This window comes from Lichenostomus cassidix, chromosome 1Aa (assembly GCF_008360975.1).
Source record: "Lichenostomus cassidix isolate B80296 chromosome 1Aa, HeHo_3.0, whole genome shotgun sequence".
In the NCBI taxonomy this organism is placed as follows: domain Eukaryota; kingdom Metazoa; phylum Chordata; class Aves; order Passeriformes; family Meliphagidae; genus Lichenostomus; species Lichenostomus cassidix.
Window position 1 is genome coordinate 6,354,706 of NC_139480.1, and position 24,806 is coordinate 6,379,511.

The 24,806-nt window shown below is 43.5% G+C and overlaps 1 protein-coding gene across 1 annotated transcript in view; it reads right to left on the bottom strand.

Annotated features, from left to right (window-relative positions):
- Positions 1-2,310: 2,310 nt before the first annotated feature.
- The window catches only part of CCDC3 (coiled-coil domain containing 3), a 35,120-nt gene continuing 12,624 nt past the window's right edge, over positions 2,311-24,806 (bottom strand). Inside the window, exon 3 of the mRNA XM_085082850.1 lies at positions 2,311-4,446. Coding sequence (XP_084938976.1) covers positions 4,171-4,446 — 276 coding nt within the window. The 3' untranslated portion in view covers positions 2,311-4,170. The remainder of the gene's footprint in view (positions 4,447-24,806) is intronic.

The following is a 24,806-nucleotide window of genomic DNA, read 5'->3' on the forward strand; positions in this document are numbered from 1 at the left end:
CACTGTGGGGATATCCTCAAGCAAATCAACACTCATCCAGCTTGGTGTCATCTGCACCAAATCCTGATCCCCCAAAAGATGATTCCACACAAAGACAGCATTGCTCCTGCCCCACTAAATCCCTGTTGTGCCTGCCTTCCCAGACATCCCTGTTGGGATGGCTTGGCCTGGTTTCCTGCACAGCCAGTGAGCCCTCCCAGCAGTGCCACATGTGCTGGGACGTGCTGTCCTGCTCTCTGTGTTTGTTTTAGGGGATTAGGAACATGCCTGAACCCAAGTGCATGCTGGAAATGATGTTTCACACGCAAAGCAGGCTGGTTTGGAGGGAAATAGGTACATTCTGTGATTAAATGAAAATAATTTGGGTTAAATGGGGAGGAAAATGAAATTTCCTTGCAATTACTTGGATTTGTTCTAAGAAAGAATGACACACGTTTTCAGTTTTATCTGCTTTCTAGAGTTTTCCCTTTGTGTTTTTTTCTCCTACTTTCAGAAATTAATTTGGGCTCCTTTGCCTCATTAATGGGAGATTACCTAGCTTGGCGAGAAGTTTTGTGTATTAGAAATGGGCTTTACTGATACAGTTCTGAAACACTGATGTGCTTTCCAATCCCAAAGCCCCCTTCTGCCAAAACCCAAACAGAATAACATGGTTATTTCCCTAAATTATTGTTCAAACATAAGGAAGTAATTTTTTGCTCCATGGTTTTGGTGTTAAGGAGGAAGAAACCTGCTAACATTGTCTGCTCCCCATAAATCCTCCCTTACTGTGGTTCTTCCCCAGTTATCCAGGTAGGGTTGTTAAATCAGGATGATGTTGGGGTTCATGGGAGTAATTTATTTGATGCACTTTGTTCTATAAACACCCACTTTCAAAAAAACCCAGAAAATTCAGCTGCAAAGTCTAAAAACACACAATACTTTTGGGTGCAGATCACCATCTGAATTATCCACTTACACTCTGGTGAGACACACAAATCCAGCAAAAGTTGTGACAGAAATAGAACAAAAGGGATGTATTGATGGTGAAAAGAGGACAATCTCTAAGAGTACAATTTCCCCTCCTCTGCTGCTTTCTGTCATTCTTCTCTCATTCTTCTCTTTTCTCTTCTCTTTTCTCTTCTCTCTTCTCTTCTCTTCTCTCTTCTCTTCTCTCTTCTCTTCCTCTTCTCTCTTCTCTTCTCTTCTCTTCTCTTCTCTTCTCTTCTCTTCTCTTCCCTTCCCTTCCCTTCCCTTCCCTTCCCTTCCCTTCCCTTCCCTTCCCTTCCCTTCCCTTCCCTTCCCTTCTCCTCTCCTCTCCCCCCCTCCTCCCTCCCTCCTCCCCTCCTCCTCCCCTCTCTCCATCCTTGTTACTATTATTCTATCCAGTTACTATTAATTTTGCTCTTTCACTTCTTGTCATCCTCTTAATCCGTCAAGAAAATTTTATTTGTCCACAAAAACATCCCCACAGTGAACAAAGAAGCCAAAAATCCCATCCTTGTCTCCAGTTGTGTCCATCTGCTCTGGAAACCCCCAGCATTGGTCCTGCAGATGTTCTGGCAGCCTTCAAGCTCCTGATATGTTTTGCAAAAGCAGACGTTACTAATTTGCAAAGAATCTTTGAACTTCTTTTTGGGAGGGGGGGAGGCTAATGTATTTGGTGTTGTTTCTAACCAAATGGGGGTTCTTTGGTATTTATTTTTATCAGGGTGTTTTTTGGGTTTCTACACAATTCCTTGCCAACCCGTCCACCTATGCTGACTTCCTCATTTCTGTATCTCAGTCCCTCCCTCATAGCTTTTCAAGAGGAATATACTCAATCATACCTTTCCCATTACTCTTGGAAATGGCATGAAATTTTGCCCATTTTGCAGGTCTCCAGGTTTAGCTGCTCCCTGAAATTGCTATAGAGTGGATCTAAAAATTACAGCATGTGTCAGGCCCTGTGTAATGTGTACCAGCCTAGATAGACAAAACACAAATTCCTCATCCCTCTTGTTTTCCTGCATGTGTAGCCTTCCTGGTCACTCTCTGGATATTGTCACCAGCAGGGACAGGCAATCAATGCTGACACCTTAAAGGCATTTTTATTTAGGTTTGACATCCCCTGTTACTTGTTGAGAGGGTTAACTTGAGACCTGATCTGACTGCTAGTCCTTATCTCTGGAAATGATCCAAAACCAAGCAGGAATGAAAGGGAAAAGCTCACAAGGAAACAACCTTTTTGGGTTTTGTACCCAGTAAGAGCATTTTGGGTTGCATTTGGAGTTTGCATTTGGGGGGGTTCTTTTTGCTTTCTTTGCAGAGTAAACAAAATTCTCACCAAACTTACAAGGAGAACAGAATGTTTTACTTTTTTTTTAAGGTAGACAAAGGGGGAAATAGGAAGAAAATTCCAATCTTGTCATCAAGCAACAAAAATACCAGCCAAAGAAAAAGATATTCAACACTGTGTTTGGAAAATCTGTAAGAACAGCAAAGGTGTAGCTATATTAATTATACTTTCTCAGCTTTATACAAACACTTAAAAAACATGAATGAATACCAGAGGGAATATTTTTCTCAACAAGAAATTAAAACACAAGCTTTTAATACCTATCCCAGGAAAACCAGTTCATTTATTTAAACAGCAGCTTAGAAACCAGAAAATAAAACAATAAAAAAGTAGTTACTTTTCTATGGATTTAAATTTTGGAGTTAAAATCTCTTGATGGCTTCTAGGGAAGCCTAAGTTCTGTAGTAATTCTCAGGAAATGGCATTGCTGACTCCGGCAGAAAACAATTCAAATTGTGGTGATGTGGTAGGTGGAGCCTTTGAAACCAGTGGAGCTTGTGGAGGAGTCAGAATCTTAGGAAATGCCAATATTATTTCAAGAAGGGGAAAAAAAGTGTATTTCCAAAAGGAGCAAAACTGGAAGGTAATGAGAGTCAGTTGCTGTGTTCTGCTTGGACTGAAGCTCACGTTTGAAAGCTGATATGGGCTTTTCCAAGTGCAGGGATAGTTTAAAGCATTAACATTATCAGCCACGGATATGGATGCCTAAACCCACACTGCTTGAGCAGAAGTCAGTTTGTAAATGTCTAATAAAGGATATAATGGACTTTTCTTTTTTACAAGATAACCAAGAAACAGGTTTTACTTCATATTTTAAGAAATTAGACTATATCAAATGTGTAATAAAAATATTTTCTATAGGATTTTAAAATATATACATATATAAACTACCTAAATTTTTAATGCCCTGTTGATATTGATGTGGTCTCTACAGGCTCTAAGTGTAACTAAGTGAGGCTGCCCAGCAACCTCCATTATACCTCAAACAGTGACTACAAAACTCAAAGCTTTGTCCACACTGTAAATTAAACCTGCTTGAGAATGGGATCTGAAATTGCCTGCTGGGCCTAATCCAACACCCACTAATAGTCTAAGACCACTCCTGACTGCAGGATTAGGTCTTAGACATAGTCCTGAAATTATGTGGTTTCCAACCTGGTTGGCTGACCAATGATAAAGGCACCTGAGGGAGTTATTGAGAGCCTTGAGGCACTTCTTGGAAAAATAGAAGTTATTAGATATTTTATTTAAAATATTTAAGGATATATAGAAACAGTCAAGGCAATTTGGGCACATCTGTATTTCATGGTGAAGAGAGGCACAAACTGACTGTGTCTCAGACATAGCCTTTGCCCAGGCACTGGATGTAGACTTTAGTCAAGCTTAAAGCAGGCTGAGAGCATGGGGGTGATGAGGGAGCAAAGGGCATTCTTGCCTGCATCCTTCCCCCACATCCATCTCTATATCCCAAGCCTTCCTTGCCCAGCCCATGGGGAAGAGGTATACTGGCAGGAAGAGCTCCTTTGTCAAATGGCTACAATGGACCAGGGGGCTGGGCTGGCAGTTCCATCAAACACAACCTGAAACTGGTGATGGAGGAGGAGGTGAGTGAGGGAGGAGAAGCACAGATGACTGTCTGGCCCTGTGTCCACTGAGAGCTGCGAGGACATGGCTTTGGGCTGTGCCAAATCCAGCTGACATTCCTGTTTAAACCAGCACTGTGTCTAAAGCAAGTTCAGATTCATTTTCCCTGCAAGGTTTGAAGCACAGCATGGACAAGGTGTGAGGGCCAGACCCTGATCTAATGCAGGCAAAACTCACCACTACCATTGGCCTGAGCATCTACCCTTGCATTATACTTTAAGGTAGGTAGCATGGGAGTTCTCCTGCTTCAAAGAGTTAATATAGGGGATTTGACCACCTGCAGAGGAAAGTTTCTCGCTGAGCTTTCGGTTCACCAGCTCCATGTGCCTGGAGTTTTTCCTGGCTTGCCGGAGAGACCTCTTGACTTTCTTCACTCGATCCCTCAGCTGCTTGTTTCTCTTCTCCAGCGTTGCCACTTTCTGCTGCAGCTTCTTCACTCGGTCCTCCTCCTCAAACAGGGCTTTCTGCACTGAGGAGCACATGAGCTGTGGGGACAGTGACAGATGAGCTTTACACAAAAAGTTATCATAGCCAGGGTTGATTCAGGCATTCCAAAAAACACCTCACAACTCTTTCAAAAGCAGAATGGGTTTTTTGGGGGAACTTTAACTCTGTTTTTATATCTTTTTAAGTAAAATCTTCTCTTGCACTTATGCATTCAGTTAAGACCCAAAATTGTACATCTTTATGATACCAGTGATTCACAATTATTTTTATGAACTGTTTTGTCAGACCTGTCCAGCTCACTGAGGCTACACTGAGTTTACAGAGAAAGGCTGCCCTAATTCTGGTATGAAACTGGAGTTCAGGTCAAGGGGTGTGACTTTCAGAAAACTCTAGTTTTGATTCAGCCTAGCAGCTCTTCAGAAACCCAAGACTCTGACAAGAGCCTGCCATTTGCTCTTTATGTCAACATGTGAAATAAGGACCGCTCCTGCCAAACACAGGACTAGTTATTTTGCCTTTCCAAAAACAGAGGTGTCCTAAACACCTCATTATATAGACTTCTTTAAGACAAAACCCTAAAGGGTAAAACCTCATCGGTCCCTAGGAGTATCCATGATCTCATAACTTTAACAGAAGTTATAATTTAGGGGGTCCTTGGCTGAAAACTGCCCCTCCCAATCTATCCTGTACAACTTATTGCAATATTGCCCCCAGAAGGGACATCAAGCTTTTGATGTTCACTCATGCCAGTAGCTCTTAGATAGGAAACAAAAAAGAGATGGTTTCAAAGGTGCTGCCCCCAAAGCATCACTGGAAGAGTAGCTCACAGGACATTTTCAAATCCACCAGGGTGGACAATGGTCCAAAAGCAAAACATCTATTGGACAACTGTTCCTCTTCTACTACCTCATCCTAGGATGACCCAAAAGATCTATCTCATCCCAAGGGTATGTGATTGCCATGTTTATGGTCTCCTGTTTCTCACTTGCATCCTCTTTGTAGGTGCAGACACAGGAATGGGGTGACAAACACCATCTACAAGGGCTGCAGAGTAGTTTCAGTGCAAAGGAGTTCAGTTCCCAACACACAGCCTCACTTGGGATGGGATTCAGCTGCCTTCTCTCAAGCAGCTGAAAGTGAGACTCAGGTCTGAGCTCCTTTCTTTTTGTTTCCCTTAATATCTAAGGAGATACACCCTTCCAGAGGCTGATCTCTGCTTCCTAGAGCAGAGGGAGGAATCATCCTCTGAACAGAACCCTCTCATTTTACTGACCACAAAGGCATCAAGTTTCATTTTTTTCTACTTGCAACACATTTTCCAGGCAGAAAAAACCAGGAGGTACCTGGAGCTTAAGGACAGCTCCACCAAAAAGTGTCTGATTGAGAAGATCCACATCAAAATCTATTTTTTTCTCAGGTGCCTCCTTCCTTTTTTTTTTTTTCCCTACAAAAAGCACCCTGAGATATTTTATTGTGCATGTGGGACTCTAATCTTGCTGCTGTACTGTGAGGACAGGCAGTGTCTTCTGCTGGAATTATCTTCTAAATACATCTTGAATTTTTTTTTATGTGTGTCAAGCACTCCTGGAGTCTGGATGGGCTTTCTCTGGCAGAACATTTGGAACAGAATGGGAATCTAAATAAACAAGCAAATCCTGACTGTGATGATGAAGGATTACATGTTTCTTTCCATCTTACTTTGTAGTATTTTCAACAACTGAAAGTTGGGGAGGGAGCCTGCCTTGATGAGTAACATTTCATTTGCTTTGGAAACCCCCAGCAGTGGGAAACCATGGCTGGTCAACACAAACACAGCAACTGCTTCCACTCCCCTGGAAGCTAATTTTCCTTGTGTAAAAGCACTGCAGGGCTTTGCTATAAGGCAAATTCTTGCCCCAGCTGTCCTCTTACTAAGGCTCTTTTATAAATGCATGCTGGGGAGATAGGGAGCTCACAGATAGCCAGAAATTGTGCTGAAAAGGAGGGAGTTTGGTTTTGATCACAGCTCATTCCAAGTGCTCTTTGAAAACAGCCAGCACATCTTGGCTTTTGTGTTTGCCAAACCCTTGCAAAACCTCAAGCAGAACACTTCTTGAGTTTAAATCCCCATAAAGGAGGACACTGAGTTAGGGAAATATGTTTGTTGGGAAGACATGAGGTGGAAACTCTACTTCATGAGGGATTTCCTGCATTTTCCGTGGATGCAGTGATAGGCACGGCCTGTGCCAGAGTCCAGTGCAGAGGAACAAACACTTCATGCAGCTGAAGTGGGAGGTTGTGTGAACCCAACTGTGTTTCATCTGTCTGGGCTGGCTGGTAGGGGAATAGCAGGCATCAGGTATGGCATCAGCCTCATCCTAGAGACTCTCCCAAACCTTTTGAGGTTGGTCCTCTGTCAGCAGAGATAGATCTGCTCTACAGAGCCAGTCAGCAACTTCTCAAACACCATCAAAAAGCTAGCCAGCTAATTTGCTTATATTGTTTCTCTACAGTCCTCACTCTCCAGTCTGAAACACACAGTTTAGTGCTTAAATTATCTGGAGATACCCAGAGACATCACAGGAACAGCACAGCTATAAAATACTGAGGTACTATCAGACATGCACGGCTTTGTTTGCCAACAGAGTAGGAGATAGGAAGAGCCCAGCGTGATAACTGGATGCCTGTCTGCAAATTGCAAGACTGCCAGCTGGAAAATAAACACTTTGTTCTTTCTACATGGGGAAAAATAACCAGGTGGAGTCCTCTCATTCTCACTAGCTGGTTACAAACAGCATTTTTCACAGGGCTCTGCAGTGGGGATGATGATGATGCTTAAGTGTGAGTGCTGTCCTGACCTTGCTGTTTCTGCTGGGGCTGTGATTCACCTGCCTGCAACCAAATTATCCTTAAACTGGTGCTGAGAATTGTGTAACTGCAACAGCTGTGAGCCCAGCACAGCCTGGATAACCAACTCAGCTGCTGAACAAGCAGGTGATAACCAATCCACATTGCCACTTGGATGCTTGGGAAATTAAGAGAAGGACCAGGAAATGGCTCCTTAGACAAACCTATGGGTTATTTTCCAGATTCCCTTCAAAAATTTACATTCCCTAGTGACCCACAATTCAGAAGAGTTGTTTGCTCTGGAGATCTGTCTGCATGTGTGCTTGTTCCACAGTTTTGTTCGGAAGACATCCTCAGCAGTGATACACTCAAATTCTGAGCAGTACCAGGAGATGTAATGAGAAAGGTGGCACAAGAACCATACAGATCCTGAGGATTTATCCCTGACAGCCTAGAGCTGCATAATAAATATATTTGAGTATTTTTCTGAGAGACTGTATCACAATTATACCCAGTTAAAAATTTCACCATATCTAGGAGATTTATAAAATCTGTCCATTTGCCAAAGAAATCAGCACTGTAATAAGATGAATAGAATCATAGAATCATTAAGGTTGGAGAAGACCTCCAAGATAATGAAGTCCAATCATTAACCTAACAAACTGATCTTGGAGCATCACATTATAGGCATGCAAGCCCTTCACCAAACACCCTGAACTGATCTATATGTACATTTGTCTGATTGACACACATCTGCCTTCTACAGGCTTGGTTTGAATGGGACAGTGGATAAAGTGTCCCCATGGATAAGGTGTGATGGCAGTGCTCATCCACCACAAAATGTCCATAAGTGGTTGAAGGTGGTGTTACACAATTCAAGTCACTCAAAACCCAGCAGTGGCACCCAAGCCTTGCCCTTCACCTACCACAGGGAGAGATGTTGAATCCCAGTTATCTCCTCATGCATGCTCCTTATGGCAACACTGCTAAAAAGCACTGGAGCTGCACTACCTAAAAGTCTTTCCTGTGGGAGCAAACATGTTGCATGGAAAGAAAGATGGTGAATCAAAGAATAGCAGGAGGGGTCTGGCAGCAGGGAGTATTGGGTTTGGGATGGAGTGACTTAACCTCCAGTTACTGGGACTTTTCAGCCAAGACTAACACGCATGCTGAAGTATGGAAAAGTCCCTGTCAGCACTGTTGAAGCATCAAGTTGGGTGAAGTGGTGGGGGCATGGCAGTGCTGAGTTAAACCACTTTTGCTTGCTGCAAGAACAGCACCTTTCAGAGGTACAGAATTGGGGCCCCAAGGACATATCCAACATCACTGGCATTAATGGAGATTAGTTAGGATTTCACCCTAGGACCTCATATGTATCACCAAGACGAACAGGATCTGGATGGAGAAATAAATTATTGTGGCTGTTGTTACCTTACTGAATGCTGGGTCAGCATTTGCCGTGGGAAATGTAATGTTTACAGCACAATTCTTCAGTTAATTCAAAATATTAGAGATGGGGATTTATTTGGGGTATAAAGCACTGCCTACAGGAAGCCTCTGTCAGGCTACACCCACCCCGAGGTGCCTCAGCACTGTTTCTCTTCCTCATTTCACTCCTCAGTCAAAGCAGGTTTTCACTTGAAGCTCCTTAGATGCAGCTAGTCAAGGGAAGTCATCTTTCCCAACAATCAGCAGAGAAGAATGGGCACATCGAAGAGGAGACTTCTTGCCTACCTTAGACACTTTGCCTTGGTGGACCACCTTTGGGGACTCCTGACTAGATAACTATCTCAGACTGGGATGGATCCCACCATGAGTCCCATCAAATGGCATCTGAATGGCACTGACTTCCCAGGGCAGGCTGCAAGGGCAGGATACAGATAGTTTTCTTGGAGTTTGGAGACACTTGCCCTGGAAACGAACCCAAATCCATGTCCATGAGCACTTGGGGGTCTTTAAAAAGAGCTTTGTTCTGATCTACATCGAACCACTGCTTGGTGTGAAAGAATCTGAACTGCTGGTGGCATCGTTTCAAAACCCCACATTTCCCCTTCAAATCCACAGTCCTTGCACCCCTGCTCAGCTGGGGGTGTTTTTAGAGGGTACATGGTGATTAGGAGGCACTTGAGGACTGGTGAAAAGACCCTCAGTCCTAGAGGTCCCTGAAGAGAGGTCCCTGACCCCAAAACCACACCTAGAGCCTATCCTGGGGCATTGCTTTCCCCCAGCACTTTGAGCCCTGAAGCCTGAGATGCTGCTGAGAGGGAGGAAACAAAGATACCGAGTGACAGTCACACCAAGTCACCTCTGCCAGGATTGGAAATGGAGGTGGGAACGTGTCTCCACAGTCACTGTCAGTAGGCAGGAAGGGATCAACACCTTATTCCCTATACTTTTGAAGGGGAAAAAAGTCAATGGTTTAGCAAGAATAGAAGCCACACTAATCAAGAAGACAAGAAAGGGAAAAAAAAGGTGTAGGGTATGAGCCAGACTGCCTACCACAGGCACCTCACTTGTGCCAAGTGAGCAGATAAGTCAGTGCTGACAGTAAATCCCTAAATTCCCTGCCCAAGCAGTGGGAGACAGAAGGTCTCCAGGAAGAGAAAAATAAATCAAGAGGGTACGACCTCACCCTGGGGCATCTCCAAGTTCCTTTCCTCTCCTCAGTGACCACTCAGTCAGCAAGGGAGGCACACCAAGAGCCAGCCTGCTGCTTTTCCCCGGCACTCTGGGGCGGAGGGAGGCCGCTCTTGCCTTGTTTCCTTTGAACACATTCCTCTGAGCTATTCGCTCTGGATGCCACAGGAATGCAGTGCTGGACTGGGAGGGAAGTGCCAGTGAAGTCTTGGACTAAGCTGTTTAGCAGGAGCAGCTCAGTTCCTGCTCCTCGCCTGGGCTCAGTGATCAGCCCAACCTGCACCATCCCTTGTGCCTTCTGCATTCCCAGGAGCTTCCCAGCCCCAACAATCTCTACCTGCTGAGATGGCTCAGGCCTGGGGAAGCAGAGGGTCTTGCTTAGCCCCCATGCACTCCTGCCAGCCTCTTTGATAAGACTCATATCAGCCTCTTCCAATTCCCTCCACCAAAACCACTCAGGGTGGCAGTGGAATAAGGAGCCATGGTGTGGCACATGCCTCCAGAGTGTACAAAAGCAGTGACAGCAGCCAGGGCACTGCTCCTGGCTCTCCACTCCTGTTCCAGGGGATGTACAGAGCTCCTTGCAAGGACAGAGAGCTCACAGACTCTGCAGCACAGCTGTGTGCAAGGCAGAAACACAATCCAAGCAATGCAGTGTCTGCCCTTGCTCCTTCTAAGCACCATGCATGGCTGGTGGGTATTCCTGATACACCTCTGTCCTGTTCCTGGTGGGGAGCACACAGTGCAGGCCTGGATTAAGCTGCTCAGTCATAGGTAAATGATCCTGAATGTTAAAGTGCACTACTCAGCTCAGCTATGTTGAGCTTAAAGGAAAATGTTTTGCGAAAGGATGAATAAAATCTTTTCTCCCTGGTTTTAACAAGCAAATGTGGGTTTAAGTCTACCTTACAAGACAGGCTCCTTCAGAGATTTCTGCATTTTGCTCTGCCTGAACACTGAATATTACCAAATTACAGAGTTACTGCTTTTTTAAAATTTTTTTTTAATTTTCTCAGAGCTGTGGTTGCAATTTCAGCTGGGCTTCAAAAGTCTCTAAGAGGCTTTTATCCCCAATGATATTTACAGAAGCTTTCCATTTCTACAGCTACTAAGGTGACCAAAACTTTCTATCCACTTTAATTTTCCACTCAGCTTTTTCCCACCTAGTATTATTATTGTCACAGTAAAACCAATTAGGTCTCATATACCTAAAACTACTTCGCCAATATACCTTACCCCAAGTGTATTGTTCTCTGACTGAAAGTTGCTGTGTGACCGTGTCTCCATCTAAACTTGTTTCACTTGGCTTGTATTTCAATAGGCTTAGATCACCATTCTCCCCACACATACACACAGAAAACTAATTAAATACTGAGGAAGGGATAAAACCAGCAAGACACAAAATCAGAGTGTATTGTGTCCTTCCCTCTCACTGGTGGGAATGCAGGGAAAAGAGAAAGTGCTGATCAGAGCAGAATAGCATCTTATTTGCTCCTATTTATTGACATTTTTGAATGAACTGGCCTTTGCCTTGTGTTACAGCAGCTTCTCGAAACTTCCTTTACTTTAGTGGTCCTGTCAAGCAGACAGGATACACCTGACAGCAATAGCAGTGAAGAAAGTACAATATATCCAAATACACCATCCCCAGATGCAGCTGAAGATGAGAACCAGCATCAGATGGTGAAGAAAAATATTTATCTTTACCAATGTTAATTTGCATGAGAACAATATTAGTTTAAACTAGCATTATACCTGGTTGGAGGTGTTTACATAACTAAGGTTTACTACAGTCTAATGTATTACAACTCATAGAGATTCCTCGGAGTCCTGACAGAGGTGACATGTTTTGGTGTGGCAGGTGCTGCAGGGATGTCTGCAAGCTGAGGTTCAGCTTGAACATGGATGTAAGGGGCACAAAAGAACAGGTGGGAGATGTGGGCTGTGGGAGGACAGGGGGCACATGGAAACAAGGTTGATTAAGGGCTTAACAAATTCAGAACCTCTTGGGGGTAAGGCCATGCCAGACCTCCCTGTACCCCTCAGCAGGTTCAGAGTGCAAACACACAGAGCCCACATCTCTCTGTTGCTGAGGAGGGAAGAACTGGGATCAGTAAATATATCATAAAATAAATGTTATGTAAAATATGAAGAGAACTTTTGTTTCTCTGTCACCTATAAGTCAAAATAGGGAAAGAGAGAAACAGAGCAAATCCCAGCACGCTGTGGGTTGGTATTGGCCAATAGCCACAGTGTGACTGCAATGCATTAAATGCTGCCTCTCAAGAAAGCAAAGAAATGGACATTTACTGTGATTGGAGTTCATGTCTCCTCCCCAGAAAATATATCATACCCACGGGCATTTTTATGCACAGGGGGAGAACTCATGCTGAGAAAGGCAAATGTTGAAAGTTAATGCAACATCTATAAAAGTCAAGTTCCCCTATAAATCCCTCTGCTATGGCCGTGTTGGCTTCATAGTGCACACAAGCTGCTGCAGCTCAGCTGCCTTTACAAACAGATAGAATTTCCTTGGCTGCAGGCTCAGCTGGAAGCCCTGAGTGTGCCCTGCTGCTGTGCACAGCTTCTGGATTTCAAAGAGCAAATGCAGGTGCTCCAGGACAACCTGCTCCCCTCCGGTGACACTGGGGAGCAGAGATGTTCACATCTCTCCTGAGCATCTGTAGGAACTTCTGGAGACATTTCACTTTATTTGCAAAGTCCATTTCGGTCCAGAAAAGCATGGGAAGTGAAAAGGGCACACTCAGACTTGTGTTTATCTGTGTTTGGTGGGTCCCTTGGGGTAGTCTTTGCATCACCCTGTTTAATGCATGTAACCTCAAACCTGGGTAGGAAACAGCTTTCTGATCTTTTTCTACAGTCTCTGCAGAGACAGAAATTCCTCTGGAAGATGAGTCAGAGAAACTAATTTAGAGCTGGGAATCAGGCACTGAAACTGTGTTGAATAGTATGGAAACAACTCCACCACGGTGCTTATGCACACAGTGGAGATCCCCCTGTCATGGCAGGAGCAGGACAACAGGCTCTAAGGAAGCCTTTCCCTGCAAGTAGTGAGGGATTTGTAAAACCTGGATGGAAATGACAGCAGCAGCATTGAAGTGAGGCTTGACAAAGGACATGTGCATCTGCTCCCGAGCTGCTCTGCAAGCCCAGAGCAAAGAGGAGACCTCAGCAAGGACCTGTTTGCTGTGCCCCACGCCAGCAGCCTCTGGAGAGGTGTCCAAGCCAGTGGGGCTGAGCACCAGGTCCAGCTCTCATTCAAGCATGGAAGGGCCAGAGGTTGCCACAGCAGTGAAGTGGAAAAGCCTTGGTGAAGTTGAAGAAGCAAAGACAAAGAGATGGAAAAACAAACATCTGCAATCTGCAGGCACTCTCACTAACGTCAGTGGCAAGAAAGAGACCAAATGCCTGACAGACTAATCAGCAGCCCTGAGCAACAGCTCCAAGCACTAACATCTGGCTGACAGGAGCTCACTGCTACTCACAGATATTCCTGTCCCACCAGGCAGCCCAGAGTAGCCTGTCCACAGCTCCAGCTGCTGCATGGGCTGGAAATCCTGAAAGGGGCCCAGACCACCCTGGGTGTGATAAATGCGCAACAGGCTACTCTGGAGATGGCAGGATTTGGCAAACATGCAGTTTTCAAGGTGGAGAGATGTGGTATTTAGGGGACAACCCTTCTGCTTGCATGTGCTCAAATGGCCCTAAGCATTCAGGGCATTAATGACTGTTTCTATAAGAGACAAAAGCTGCTGTTTTCACTCTAGTACAATTCCTCAGATCAGGTTCTATTCCTGAGCCAGTATTTCAATTCTCAGTAGAAATACAAGGTCAGGGACATACAGGGTCATATTTGAAATCCAGCATCATATTTAGTGGCCAAAGTGTCTCCCTGCTGCTTTGCTGCATTTCATCCAGACACAGAAACACCAGAAGCTCCCACTATGTGCTGCACAATTTACTGCCTTATACAGGGGAAAGCTTTTCACACAGGGCTGGCTACAATGCCCGTGGAAAATAAGGTCATAAGGGAAGAATGAGTCAGGCTCCCCATACACACAAGCCTGGAACACTCTTTCCAGCCTGACTTCAGGAGAAGGAGGGTTGCAGCCACACTTATACAGGACAAAACTCTCACAGGGCTGATGGATGCCCTGTGGTGAACTCTTCCCTGCAAGCATCTAAATTATACAGCATGCACCCCACTGCTGGTTAATGTTGCAGTGGTGGCTCTCAACTGTTTAATCCTATGTTAATAATTGTGCTGGAGAGAGATAATTACATAGCAAGTGCCACACCACTGCACAGTGAGCACATGGTGATACCTTTGAGCTGCAGTTCAATCATGCACTACCTTGGGGTTTGGCTCTTTTGTGAATAACTGCACCAAGGTCTGAAAAAATCTCATAATATCCTTTGTTATGTCCATTTACTTGTAAAATCTGCTATTGTTCCTGGCCAAATACTCAGGGACAGGCAGCAAATACATCCCCCTGTAAGTCTGTCTTATTGTTTGTGTATACAAGGGCTTTGAATGTGATTATGAAATTAATTTTCTCTATCAGTCCAAAATTCTTCTGTGGAATTTGTTTTACTTTTCCCATATTTCTCTGACACAGAAGTTATCTATACTTTCACCAGCTTTGTATTGCATCACTTCAGCAATAGCAAAGGCCAGGAAATGGACAGCCTTGAAGACCAGATGATCTGGATTGCCTCACACCCCTCCTGCAGTGGCAATCACAAGTACCCACATCCGTCACCATCCACACAACTCCACAAAAATTGCCTAACATCATAGTATTAAAAAAAAAAGACAAAAAAAGCTGGCAACCCCACTGTGAGGAAGCCAGGACCTGGGCTCCAATTTAGTTCCGTAACTAGGTCATTTTCCTTGTCTTTTGGCAATGATAATGTTGGAAGAACAAAATCTCTATCATTCTGAGCTGCATTATCTGAACAGCTTGTTCTCATTAGCAACACGTGCACTTCACACCTCATCAAAGAGGGCAGATAAAATGCATGTGCTAATCAGAGTGGGACTGGAGGTCTCCACTACAGTGAGGGAAATAACCAGACAGGGGAAAGTAGGTCCAGTAAATAGCTTTACTCTGCTTCAATTCCCTGTCTCCAAAAATGGGGATTACAGAACAGCTGTGAGTTTTCTGAGTCCTTATAATCTAATCAAGAAAGCCTGAATAGTGTGGGGATAGGAGCAATAGGATAGCTAGGACCCATGGGCAGATACTTCACTTGCATTCAGAATGGCCACAGAGCTTCTCTGTGCAAATTCAGAATATGAGCCCAGAAATATGTTTTTCCTTAGGTGCTGGTAGGCATTGCCCATAGCTGCAGCCTTGTTTCCAGCAATCTGGAAACATATTGTTCAGTAAGGATCCTGGATAAATTGCCTACCACTGGATCACTGGATCCCGCCCTTTTAGTATTGAGGGATTTAGTCAATACAAGTTTGCAATATAAAAATTGTATCTTTCTGTGTCACTGATCAAGGCATTTAAGTCCACATTATCCAAGGAGGAAATCCTGGCTTTGTGAATGTGGCTTAGATACAGCTCAGATACATGAGCAATGTCCATGGTCCCAAGACCAAAGGTTTCAAGTAAGAGCAAAGGGTCAGCTTCCAGCAACTGCTTTTATTGGGCCTTGGAATACAAAACCAACAGTTCCTTAGGCACTACTCACCAACAAAATGGGTGTGAGTGGTCAGGCAACAACATGCTAATGGTCACTGATTATTCTGTACCTAACAGTCAGTAAACCAGCAGAAAAGCCAGCAGAAGAATACCCAAGAGGTTTTTACAGGGATGGAAGGAAACATTTATTCTCACTCGTAATCTAGGTCAGATATTAGTGGGAATATGAGCTAATCTGGAAGAGCACAGCAAGAAAATGTCACCAAGCTTCTGGAGGGAATGACAAAGGCCCTTTCCTGCAGGTATTTGAGGCCTCTCTTCATCAGTCAGATGTGGTTTAGGGTTAGTACATGTAAATTGCAACACAAACTCAGCTGATAAAAGTGGATGACCAATTTGTTTAATCTGATCTCCATCCAGGCTGATCTCTCAGTTCTACCTTAGTCTGTTTAATCCTGTTAATAAATACATCTCTGTACTGGCATACAACACCTACATTTCCCTTGGCAGTCAGTGTAACTGAAATTCAATCAAATTGATGATCTACACTGCTCCCTCCGGATATTTGTGAGGCATTTCAAGTGAAGAAAAACAAAAAAAAAATCCTAAGAAATTGCATAATTCTAAATGTTTTTCCTTCCACATTCTCCCCACCCTAGAGACTCTGCCACTTAGTAACATTGCTTTATTTAATCCCTTCCTAAAATACCCTTTTACCATTGAGAACTTTGCAACTGTTTGGGAGTGGGCCGAGTTGTTTGCTGTTTTGATGGAAAGAGAGAAACTAAACTATTTGCTGGCTGAGATTTATGTGTCAAGATTTAGCTTGCAGCCAGAGTTTTTTTAGCCAAGTTATAAAATCTGAAGATAATTCCAGCTCTCATCGTCAGTGACTTTTATGAAGCAATTCAGGATATGCGCAGGAATAAAGGGAAACTCCTCACCATGGAAGTTTTCAAGGAAGTTAAAAGACACCTTCCTGCTCAGAAGGAAAGGGCAGAAACATATGTCAGCCAAAGTAGAGCTGTCAGAAAGCAGAATCCCAGCTTACTAAAAACTCAAGAACATGTTGATGAACCCATGTTTCTTTAATGCTTTGGATGCAAATTGAGAGCCAGGCAGAACTTGCACTTGACTGTGGACAAAACAAAGCTGAGTTTTGCTTGAAACATCAGGCTTTTGGAAACTTAAGAGTAAATGCTTTGATGTGGTACTGTAAAGATGCTCCTGATCTGAGACCATTCAGTTCCATGCTGGTCAGCTGGAAGGTGTTATGGTCATGTTTTCTAGCAAAAGGACACAGAAATCCCTCACTAAGCCACGGACAATGTTGTACTTCACCCCTTCTGTCACATTGGCCATGACTGAACACTAAGGTGACCAGAGCAGTTGCCAGGTGGACAGGCTTAAAGGAAAGGACAGAGAGGCAGAAGAGACAAGTAACTGAATGTTCCAGAAACCCACAGTGAGATTTGTGTGCCTAAAACTCAAGGTCTCTGACGAGACACCCCAAAAAGGCTGGGGCTGTTGGCTGTGTCCACATGAGCATGAGGAATGTATCTGTAGACTGAAGCTCTAGATGTGTTTGGGGTGAGCAAACAGATGGGGAAAGGGGTTCAGAAGGTGTGTGAAGGACCAACTATTGATCGCTCATGTTCCCATTTGAAGTTGGTGCACACCAAAAAGGCATTTGGAGCAGTCTGGTTGTGTTTCCCCCAGGAAGAATCTGCTCAATGTGCAGCAAAACCTCTCTGTGAACTGAATCAACATTTGGCAAGCAAAACTATGTGTCTCCTACTCACCAGACTCATTCCCTGTCAGGATGGAGATTGCACTGATTTGACACATCTGACAAACTAAGACAGCTCTTGTTCCCTCAGGTGCTTTGCCTGAGCGCTGTGGCTTGGGAAACTTCAAACAGGAGACCTCACAAACATTGCAAAGCCTGCAATGCAACTGTTTTTACATTTGCCTCCCATTCTTCCTGATGGCCCAGCTCCAGCCTCTGGAGGTGTTTCACTGGGCTGGTGAAGACCCCTCACAGCTCAGTTGAGGACAGGAGGTGGTGATGGGATCTACAGTGCAGCTCTGGGATTGTATAATCCAATTATAACTCAGAAATAGCATCTGGCAGCTCCCCAGAGTCATGTCCTACCACAGCTCACTACATTTCTCTCCCTGAAGTTCCTCTAGAAGGCTGGAGCAAAGAGGAGACTGGCTCAGCTCTAAATCAGCTCACCTATTTCCTGCCACTTGATGCATTGCAAATCTTTACTGGTGCTGACATCCACGCTCTCCCAAACTCCCACATTTTTTAAGAGCAGTTCAACCAACAAGTGCTGGGAGAACACTGAGTATGTGAAACCACCTTGGCTGGGTTTCAATGCCTTTTGGAAAGATCCTAATGCAATACAGACATTCATGATATGTTTGCACTTGCAACTAAGCACTGGCTACACTTGAGCTTGTCTGTAATGAGCTCTCCCCACAATACCACACATGAAATACAGGCAAAGAGACAGGCATATTGGCTTCAGAGTTACATGGGAAGGAAGGAAGGAGGATTTCTAGTAGTAAGAAGAACTCAGTAGATACAAGGATATTGCCTCCCAGCTCTGCTAATCACTGTCCACGCCACTGTCAAAAGCCACAGATGTTCAAATCTATTAAAAAATGTCAAGACATTCAATTTACCCTGACTTTTTGCTTTTGGGGCTGGAGAGTGACAGACCAGAGAAGATGCATTGCTATGGACTCAAGGCTGTGAGTCCAAGATTTGCATACATGACCAGGCAACAACTTGAATATGGCAACAGAAAAGAGATGAAAAGCAATGTGATAGCAGCTGAGGAAGCTGCCATCTGTCCAAAAGCTCACAACAGTTTATTGGTGACTTCTGATGTCAGTGGTGTCATTGCTGGGAAGGTGTAAACTCATGTTTTAGGTCAATGACTTGGGTACTTAAATTTAATGAGGATTGTTGAAAACGCATGCCACGTCATTTGATTGCTGAGGGAATAATTCCCAGCTACTTCAAAGCTTAATTATTCAAAAAACTTTTCAGTCAAATAGAACTGATGCATATGTAACAATAATAAAGAAACACAAAAATTGTAGGGATAATTCAACTTTAACAGCAGTTGATTCAATTACTGGGCTCAACCTCAAAGTTCAGGTGATAGAAGAGCTCCCAAGCAATGTTCCATGTCTACCACTTATCAGTACCCTAAACTAACAAAGCTACTTTAATCAAAAAAAATTCTGAATGTGGCTTCATATTTCAAAGTCATTTATTACTTTGTTTTATATGTATGACTCATAGTTTGCGAGATCTATACAAAACCACATAAAAGGGAAAAGGAAAAGGGAGTGGTGCAATAATAAATTCTGCATTACCTGAGAAAATAGGTAAGTATCTTCTCATGCCAAGTCCCCTTGATGTTAAATTACAAGAAGGAGTTGATTACATGCAGTTATAACCTCATCGATTCTGAGCTGAGTTTTGAATCTTGGGTGGTGACACAATGATTGCAATTGTGGGTTGCCTGGACTTTTAAAAAGTGGTTAAATTACAATAAAGCTACAATAATGGCCATGACAAAGAAGGTCCATAGCAACCACAAATGAGCACTCCTCAATCTTCACCCTGTGTGTGTGTTATGCATTTTACCACTGCAGGCATTGCAGTTCACGAATAATTCTAACACAGCATCTGCAAGTCTTGCAGAAGCTCAGAGGAAGAGGACACAGCTCTGCCCAGCTCTGACAAATTACAATCAATTCACTGTTACAGATTGTCCATGTCTTCAAGGGCAATACAGTGTTGTGGGGCACTTTCACTCCTTATAGTCAGGTGAGTCAAGAGCTTCCTGAAGGTTACCCCAAAAATATGTCTCCCTATTTCATCAGGACCAAAAAACCCCAAGCCTGTAGCAGCTGTGAGCAGATTTCATTCCATTCTCCCTTACAACAGCTGCTGGACACGTCAGCACAGTCTGCACCAGCAGGACCAGCGTGATGCATCACAGTGTCCACAGCTGGTGGCAGGTCAGCAGGTCAGACCTCCACCTCCTTCCTGCTCCTTTGCTGAACTCCACAGTGCCAGCTGAGTTGAACCAGTTTTCTGGATGCTTTCCCATTTCCTTAATACTTCAGCAAACAGCACTGAGTGTGAAAGGCCTCAGTGCACATCTTTGAAGGAACCCAGGCCTGACAAGCCCTTCTTGGCTGTTGCTGCTGTGTTGGAGATGCACTGGCCTTGTTTTCCCCTTGTTTCTAAAGCTGCTCTGTGGTGTGCTTTACTGCATTTGATGGGGAACTTTAAAAGGCTCCTGTCCTGAAGTGATTTTAGAAGACAACCTCCATAAAGCAAGGCCTTTTCTCACCCTGGCTCTTCAGCTATAATAGAAATTGGTAAAACAGTGCCTTGGACAGCTTCTGACCTTGCTCTCAAGGCTGCTGCTTATTCACTCCTGTGGTTCAGATTTCTTGGCTGTACATAACTTCCTATGACCCACGGGGAGGAAAATCCTTAAGGATGGGTTTTGGGGCAAGGACACTGAATTCTCCATTATATGTTGTATAGCCCCAAACCCCACACTTTCTGTCAGCCAAACAGGAAAATAGCATGTTGTCCAATATGAGGCAATGAGGGCAACAAGAGTCAGCTCTCTTTAAACCAGATCTTATCAGACTTCCTGCATAAAATTGTTGGAAGTCATTCCTTTTGCTCACCAAATGACTTCAGCAGGTGCATATCTTTCCTAGAAAAGATATCCAACCCCTTTTCCAGTGATGGAGAGTCCATCATGACCCCTGGCAAACTAAAGATTTGTATCTACTTCACTTAAAAAACCACTGTACTTAAGTTGGGTTATATGGATGTAAATTGCTGCCAGTTGCAAGCTGCAGGTCAAAAAAGAAAAAGATTTAAGGCAGAAGAGTTCTGGTTTGATTTCTGAGTCAGGAAATCCTTGCTGTAATTGCAGTCTCTCAGGTAAGACACACTTCCCCCCGTGCTCTCACCCACACCACATCCAGGTGTTTAAGGAGGTTCTGCTTTCCTCTTCAGAAAAACACGGTGGCCTCTAGCAATGGCTAATTACCACTTTGCTGATTGACAAAGTGCCAAAGAGTGAGCGCTGCTACCTGCATAACTGATAATTACATTTTTGTCAGGCTGCCAAGGTCCTCACACACACCTGCACGCTGCCCACACGGTTGTTACGAAGAGATTTATAATAATTAATTGTAACATTCCTATCACGCATCTCCCCACCCGCTTCCAGCAGCGACATGTAAATCCAGTGATGAGCATGTCTAATTTCCTCTCCTTGTTAACCTTAGAGTAAAGTTAAGAACATCTTCTCTTTGCATTCTTTGAAGACTTGATTCATTTTTTTCCTGACATCTTAATTTAATTCTAGGTGAGGAATCACACTTTTTTCTCTTCTTTTTCTATTTTACCCTGGTTATTTGTTCACGCCTTCCTGACTAGTCTAGACAGCCCTACCACTTATGATTTTCCTGAGATGGATGCTTTCCAAACAGTACAGCTCTCCTACCACAGAACGTGGGCCAAGCTTCACGAAACCAAACCTCTTCCCACGGATCACCATTTCCCCAGCTAGCAATTGACTTCCAGAACTGAAGAGGTGGGAACTAAAGACCATGCAAGATTTTCATCGTCTCCAGGATCCTTCCCAATTTCCAAAGGCATCTACTGTCCATGTAGCATCCCATCAAGCTGCATCCCTCATTTCTGCCCCCCCCTACTTCATGCTCATCCTTGGAACCTCAAGCCTGCTAACACTGATTGCAGCATTTCTCCTGCAGTTCTTCATGCTGCCCTTCTTTGGGAAAGTAAAAACCCCTTTGAAATTTTCCTTCTTCCTGATTTGCTTCTAATCTGTTTTGCATTTTATTCTTTTTCTTTTTTTTTTTTCTGCACCATGTTCTGTTTTTACATCCTTCTCAGTTTTCACTTTCTCTCACAGGTTGTTGGCACTATTGACATTCATCTGCACTTAATCTTCTTGGGGTTAAGTCTTACACACAAATATTTGCTTTCTCTGTTGGCACTTCCAGCAGTCTAGGCAAAACTTTGAAATTTCCCTGTGGCAATATCAGTGGGAGGTCCCAGACAGCCAAGGAAGGGGCTTTACTCCCTCTTTTCTCAAGGAGTTGCATTGCAAAGTGTTAGTGGTAGCTGATTCCTATCCAGGATAGGGGAGAAACAGCCTTCTTTGAGGCTCAGACATTAAGCTTGGTCTGTAATTTTGAGTCCTGTCCTGTGAGAGGCTATAGGATAAAGGTTTACACAGTCATGAATGCCATGGAGGGAGAAAATAGAGACAACATCTTCCAGCAGAAGAACTGGGAGTGTCAGATAATAAAGTAGGAAACAGGTTGAAGGCAGTCAAAAAGTTGTTATTCTCAAGAGAAGGCTGGACAGCTTTATGGGATAAATTGATTGGATGTCACTGAATATACAGAAACAAACAATTATATGGAAATTATTTCACCACAGAGAACTCCTTCACATGAAAACTGGGGACTGGGAGAGCATCAGCAAGAACCCTCTTCCTGTAGTCTTCCATGGACACCTGATTTAGACATCTCTTGGCATACTGTGGATCTTGGGGTGTGGACAGGGGAGAATGCTGACAGTCTTTTACTTTACTTCCTCAATAAACTGCCATTTTGCACCAATTCAGGACTACTTAAATTAAAGCACCTAAAAAAAAGACTCCTGTATGCCCCTCTGCTGCTGGCTGAAGCACTTTAGAATGTTGCATGCAGTTAAATTCAGTCTTTCCTCACATTTTGAGATCAATAGTGAAGTAGACAAGCTCCTTAATTCCATTCAACTTATACTTAAATGCATCCAACCAAAAAGCCAATTCAAACCTGGAATATTTACACATAAAATGCATAGAAAAAATATATGCAGACTCCCATCTACTGTGTATACTAGAAGTCCAAATAGAAAAAGCCCTAAAATCAATGTTGAAGTAATTCAAACAGCCCCATGACAGTTCCAACAATGTTGACTGGATTAGAAAGATTATTCCAGTTGCTCTGCAAGCTTTGGAGTTTAAGGCTTTCTGTGTCAGAGGCAATGTTCCCTTTTGGTAGAGTATTGATAACATATGTATCCTCTTTTTTTTTTTTTTTTCTTTTCCTAACTCTATTTTTAATTTTTTTTTAAATTTCTTTCACACATTTTGCACCATTTCCTAAATCAGTCTGTGACTGACCACAGGCATTAAAAAAAGAGAGGGACAGAGGTTTCAGAATTTCAAAACACAAGAAATTGCTTTAAAGCAAATTAGAAGATTGGATTTAAATCCACAAAACAAAACTCAACATCTTTCACGCATTCAGAAAATTTTATCCAAAAAGCTTCATAAGCTAGAAGATAAAGACTCCAAAATGCATCGTAAGCTCCAGCCAAATTCAAGCCACCTGCTCCACACAGCAATAGATATGGAAGGAGGACTCCAGGCATGCTGCAGTGCTTGATTCAAGCTCTGGACTTTTCCTCATCCAATTAACCTGTGCTGGAACTGCTATATCCAGAAAAAGAAGCCAGTGAGAAAGAGTCACAGTGGTCAAGGTGTTGTGGTATAAATGGCCCAGGACCATGTCAGTCCCTTTTAGACACAAATAAGTTCATACATGGCCAAGGACACAGCAGAATGTGAGCTCAAATTACCTCTGTTTCTGCAATTAATATATTGGCTTTTCCCCAAAGGCAAGCAGAATCTGAAACCAGTTATTTGCAGGGCTGCACTCAGCAACATTAGGAGATCTTTCACTCCCATATTGTGCTGGGCAAGGATTTCCAAATCCCTGTGCTGCTATAGAGAAGCCAGGAATACCAACACTGCAGGGGAAGGGAAAGGGAGAGAGAAAGGGAGAAAGAGAAAGAGAAAGAAGAGAGAGAGAGAAAGAGAGAAAGAAAGAGAGAAAGAGAGAGAGAAAGAGAGAAAGAAAGAGAGAAAGAAAGAGAGAAAGAAAGAGAGAAAGAAAGAGAGAAAGAAAGAGAGAGAGAAAAAGAGAGAAAGAGAGAAAGAAAGAGAGAAAGAGAGAAAGAGAATAAATAAATAAATAAATAAATAAATAAATTTCCTAGGACCTGGAAAAGAGGAAGGATACTGCCTCTGATAAATATTGATAGCAAACATTAACACTTCAATAGCCATGTTTCCAGCTCGATAGTCGCCGCCCCAGGATGCTGCCAATGTGTATGTTAATGTTTAAAGATACGTGTGGATTTAGGAGCAGGTTAAAGTACACAATTAGCCCTGGGCAAGCCTGAGATTTCTCCATTTCAAAACATAGGAAACGCTGTAAATACCATAGCAAATGCAATTACCAGAGCGTGATAAACACCACTTCGTTAGCAGGGACCACAGGAGGCTTCTCCTGTTTCAGACGTTTCTGACAATGAGCAGGAGCCAGAGGTCGATCCTGACGTCGAGACACAGAACAGGCAGGCAAATGCCTCAGGGATGCCTCCAGTCTGCGATTTTGTTTTTAGCCCTTCTCTGGCCTGATGCTTTGATGGAAAGGGTCTGCTCTTTCACATCCTCAACATCTGTAATGTGTTTCTTGAGCAATGACTGTCTGTAAGGAGGGGATGTGTTCCAGTGGCTCCAGAGTACCAATGATTTGGAAGCACCAGGACATTTCCCATCAGTAGTTCAGCTGCTTGCAGACATGGGTTAAATACTGGAGGATTTTGTCACTGGATGTGGTTTCAAGCCATTTTTATCGCAGCAGGCAAGATTTGAGCATAAAATATTATTTCCAGGACACATTTAATCGATGATTCTACACCTTTGAGAAAAGAACCAATAATGACATTTGTTCCTCTGCCCTTTGAAACCAAGACTTAAGAAAATACAGGCTCAATTAGAATTTCAAGAGACAGATCGTGAAGTGCTCACTCAACTCAAACAAAACATGTCTGAGCCTGAAATGTATGAAAGATCAAAACCCCAGTCATTGATGGTGATAACAATCCTTCTGTAGGGTCTTCTCTAAAGTGTTTATTTCTAGTCTTCAGAGGCTTTTCACATCAGCACTCACGCCCAGCATGGCTCTAGCTGTCTGAAGGGCACAGAGATCTTGGAAGTGATTTTTAGAAAAATTCACCTCCAGGTTGTCCTTTTGAATTCAGGCTTTGAATGTTCCCTGGTACCTCCTGGAGCTGCTCAGCTACAGCATGGAGGACATAAACCCTCTCCAGAGAG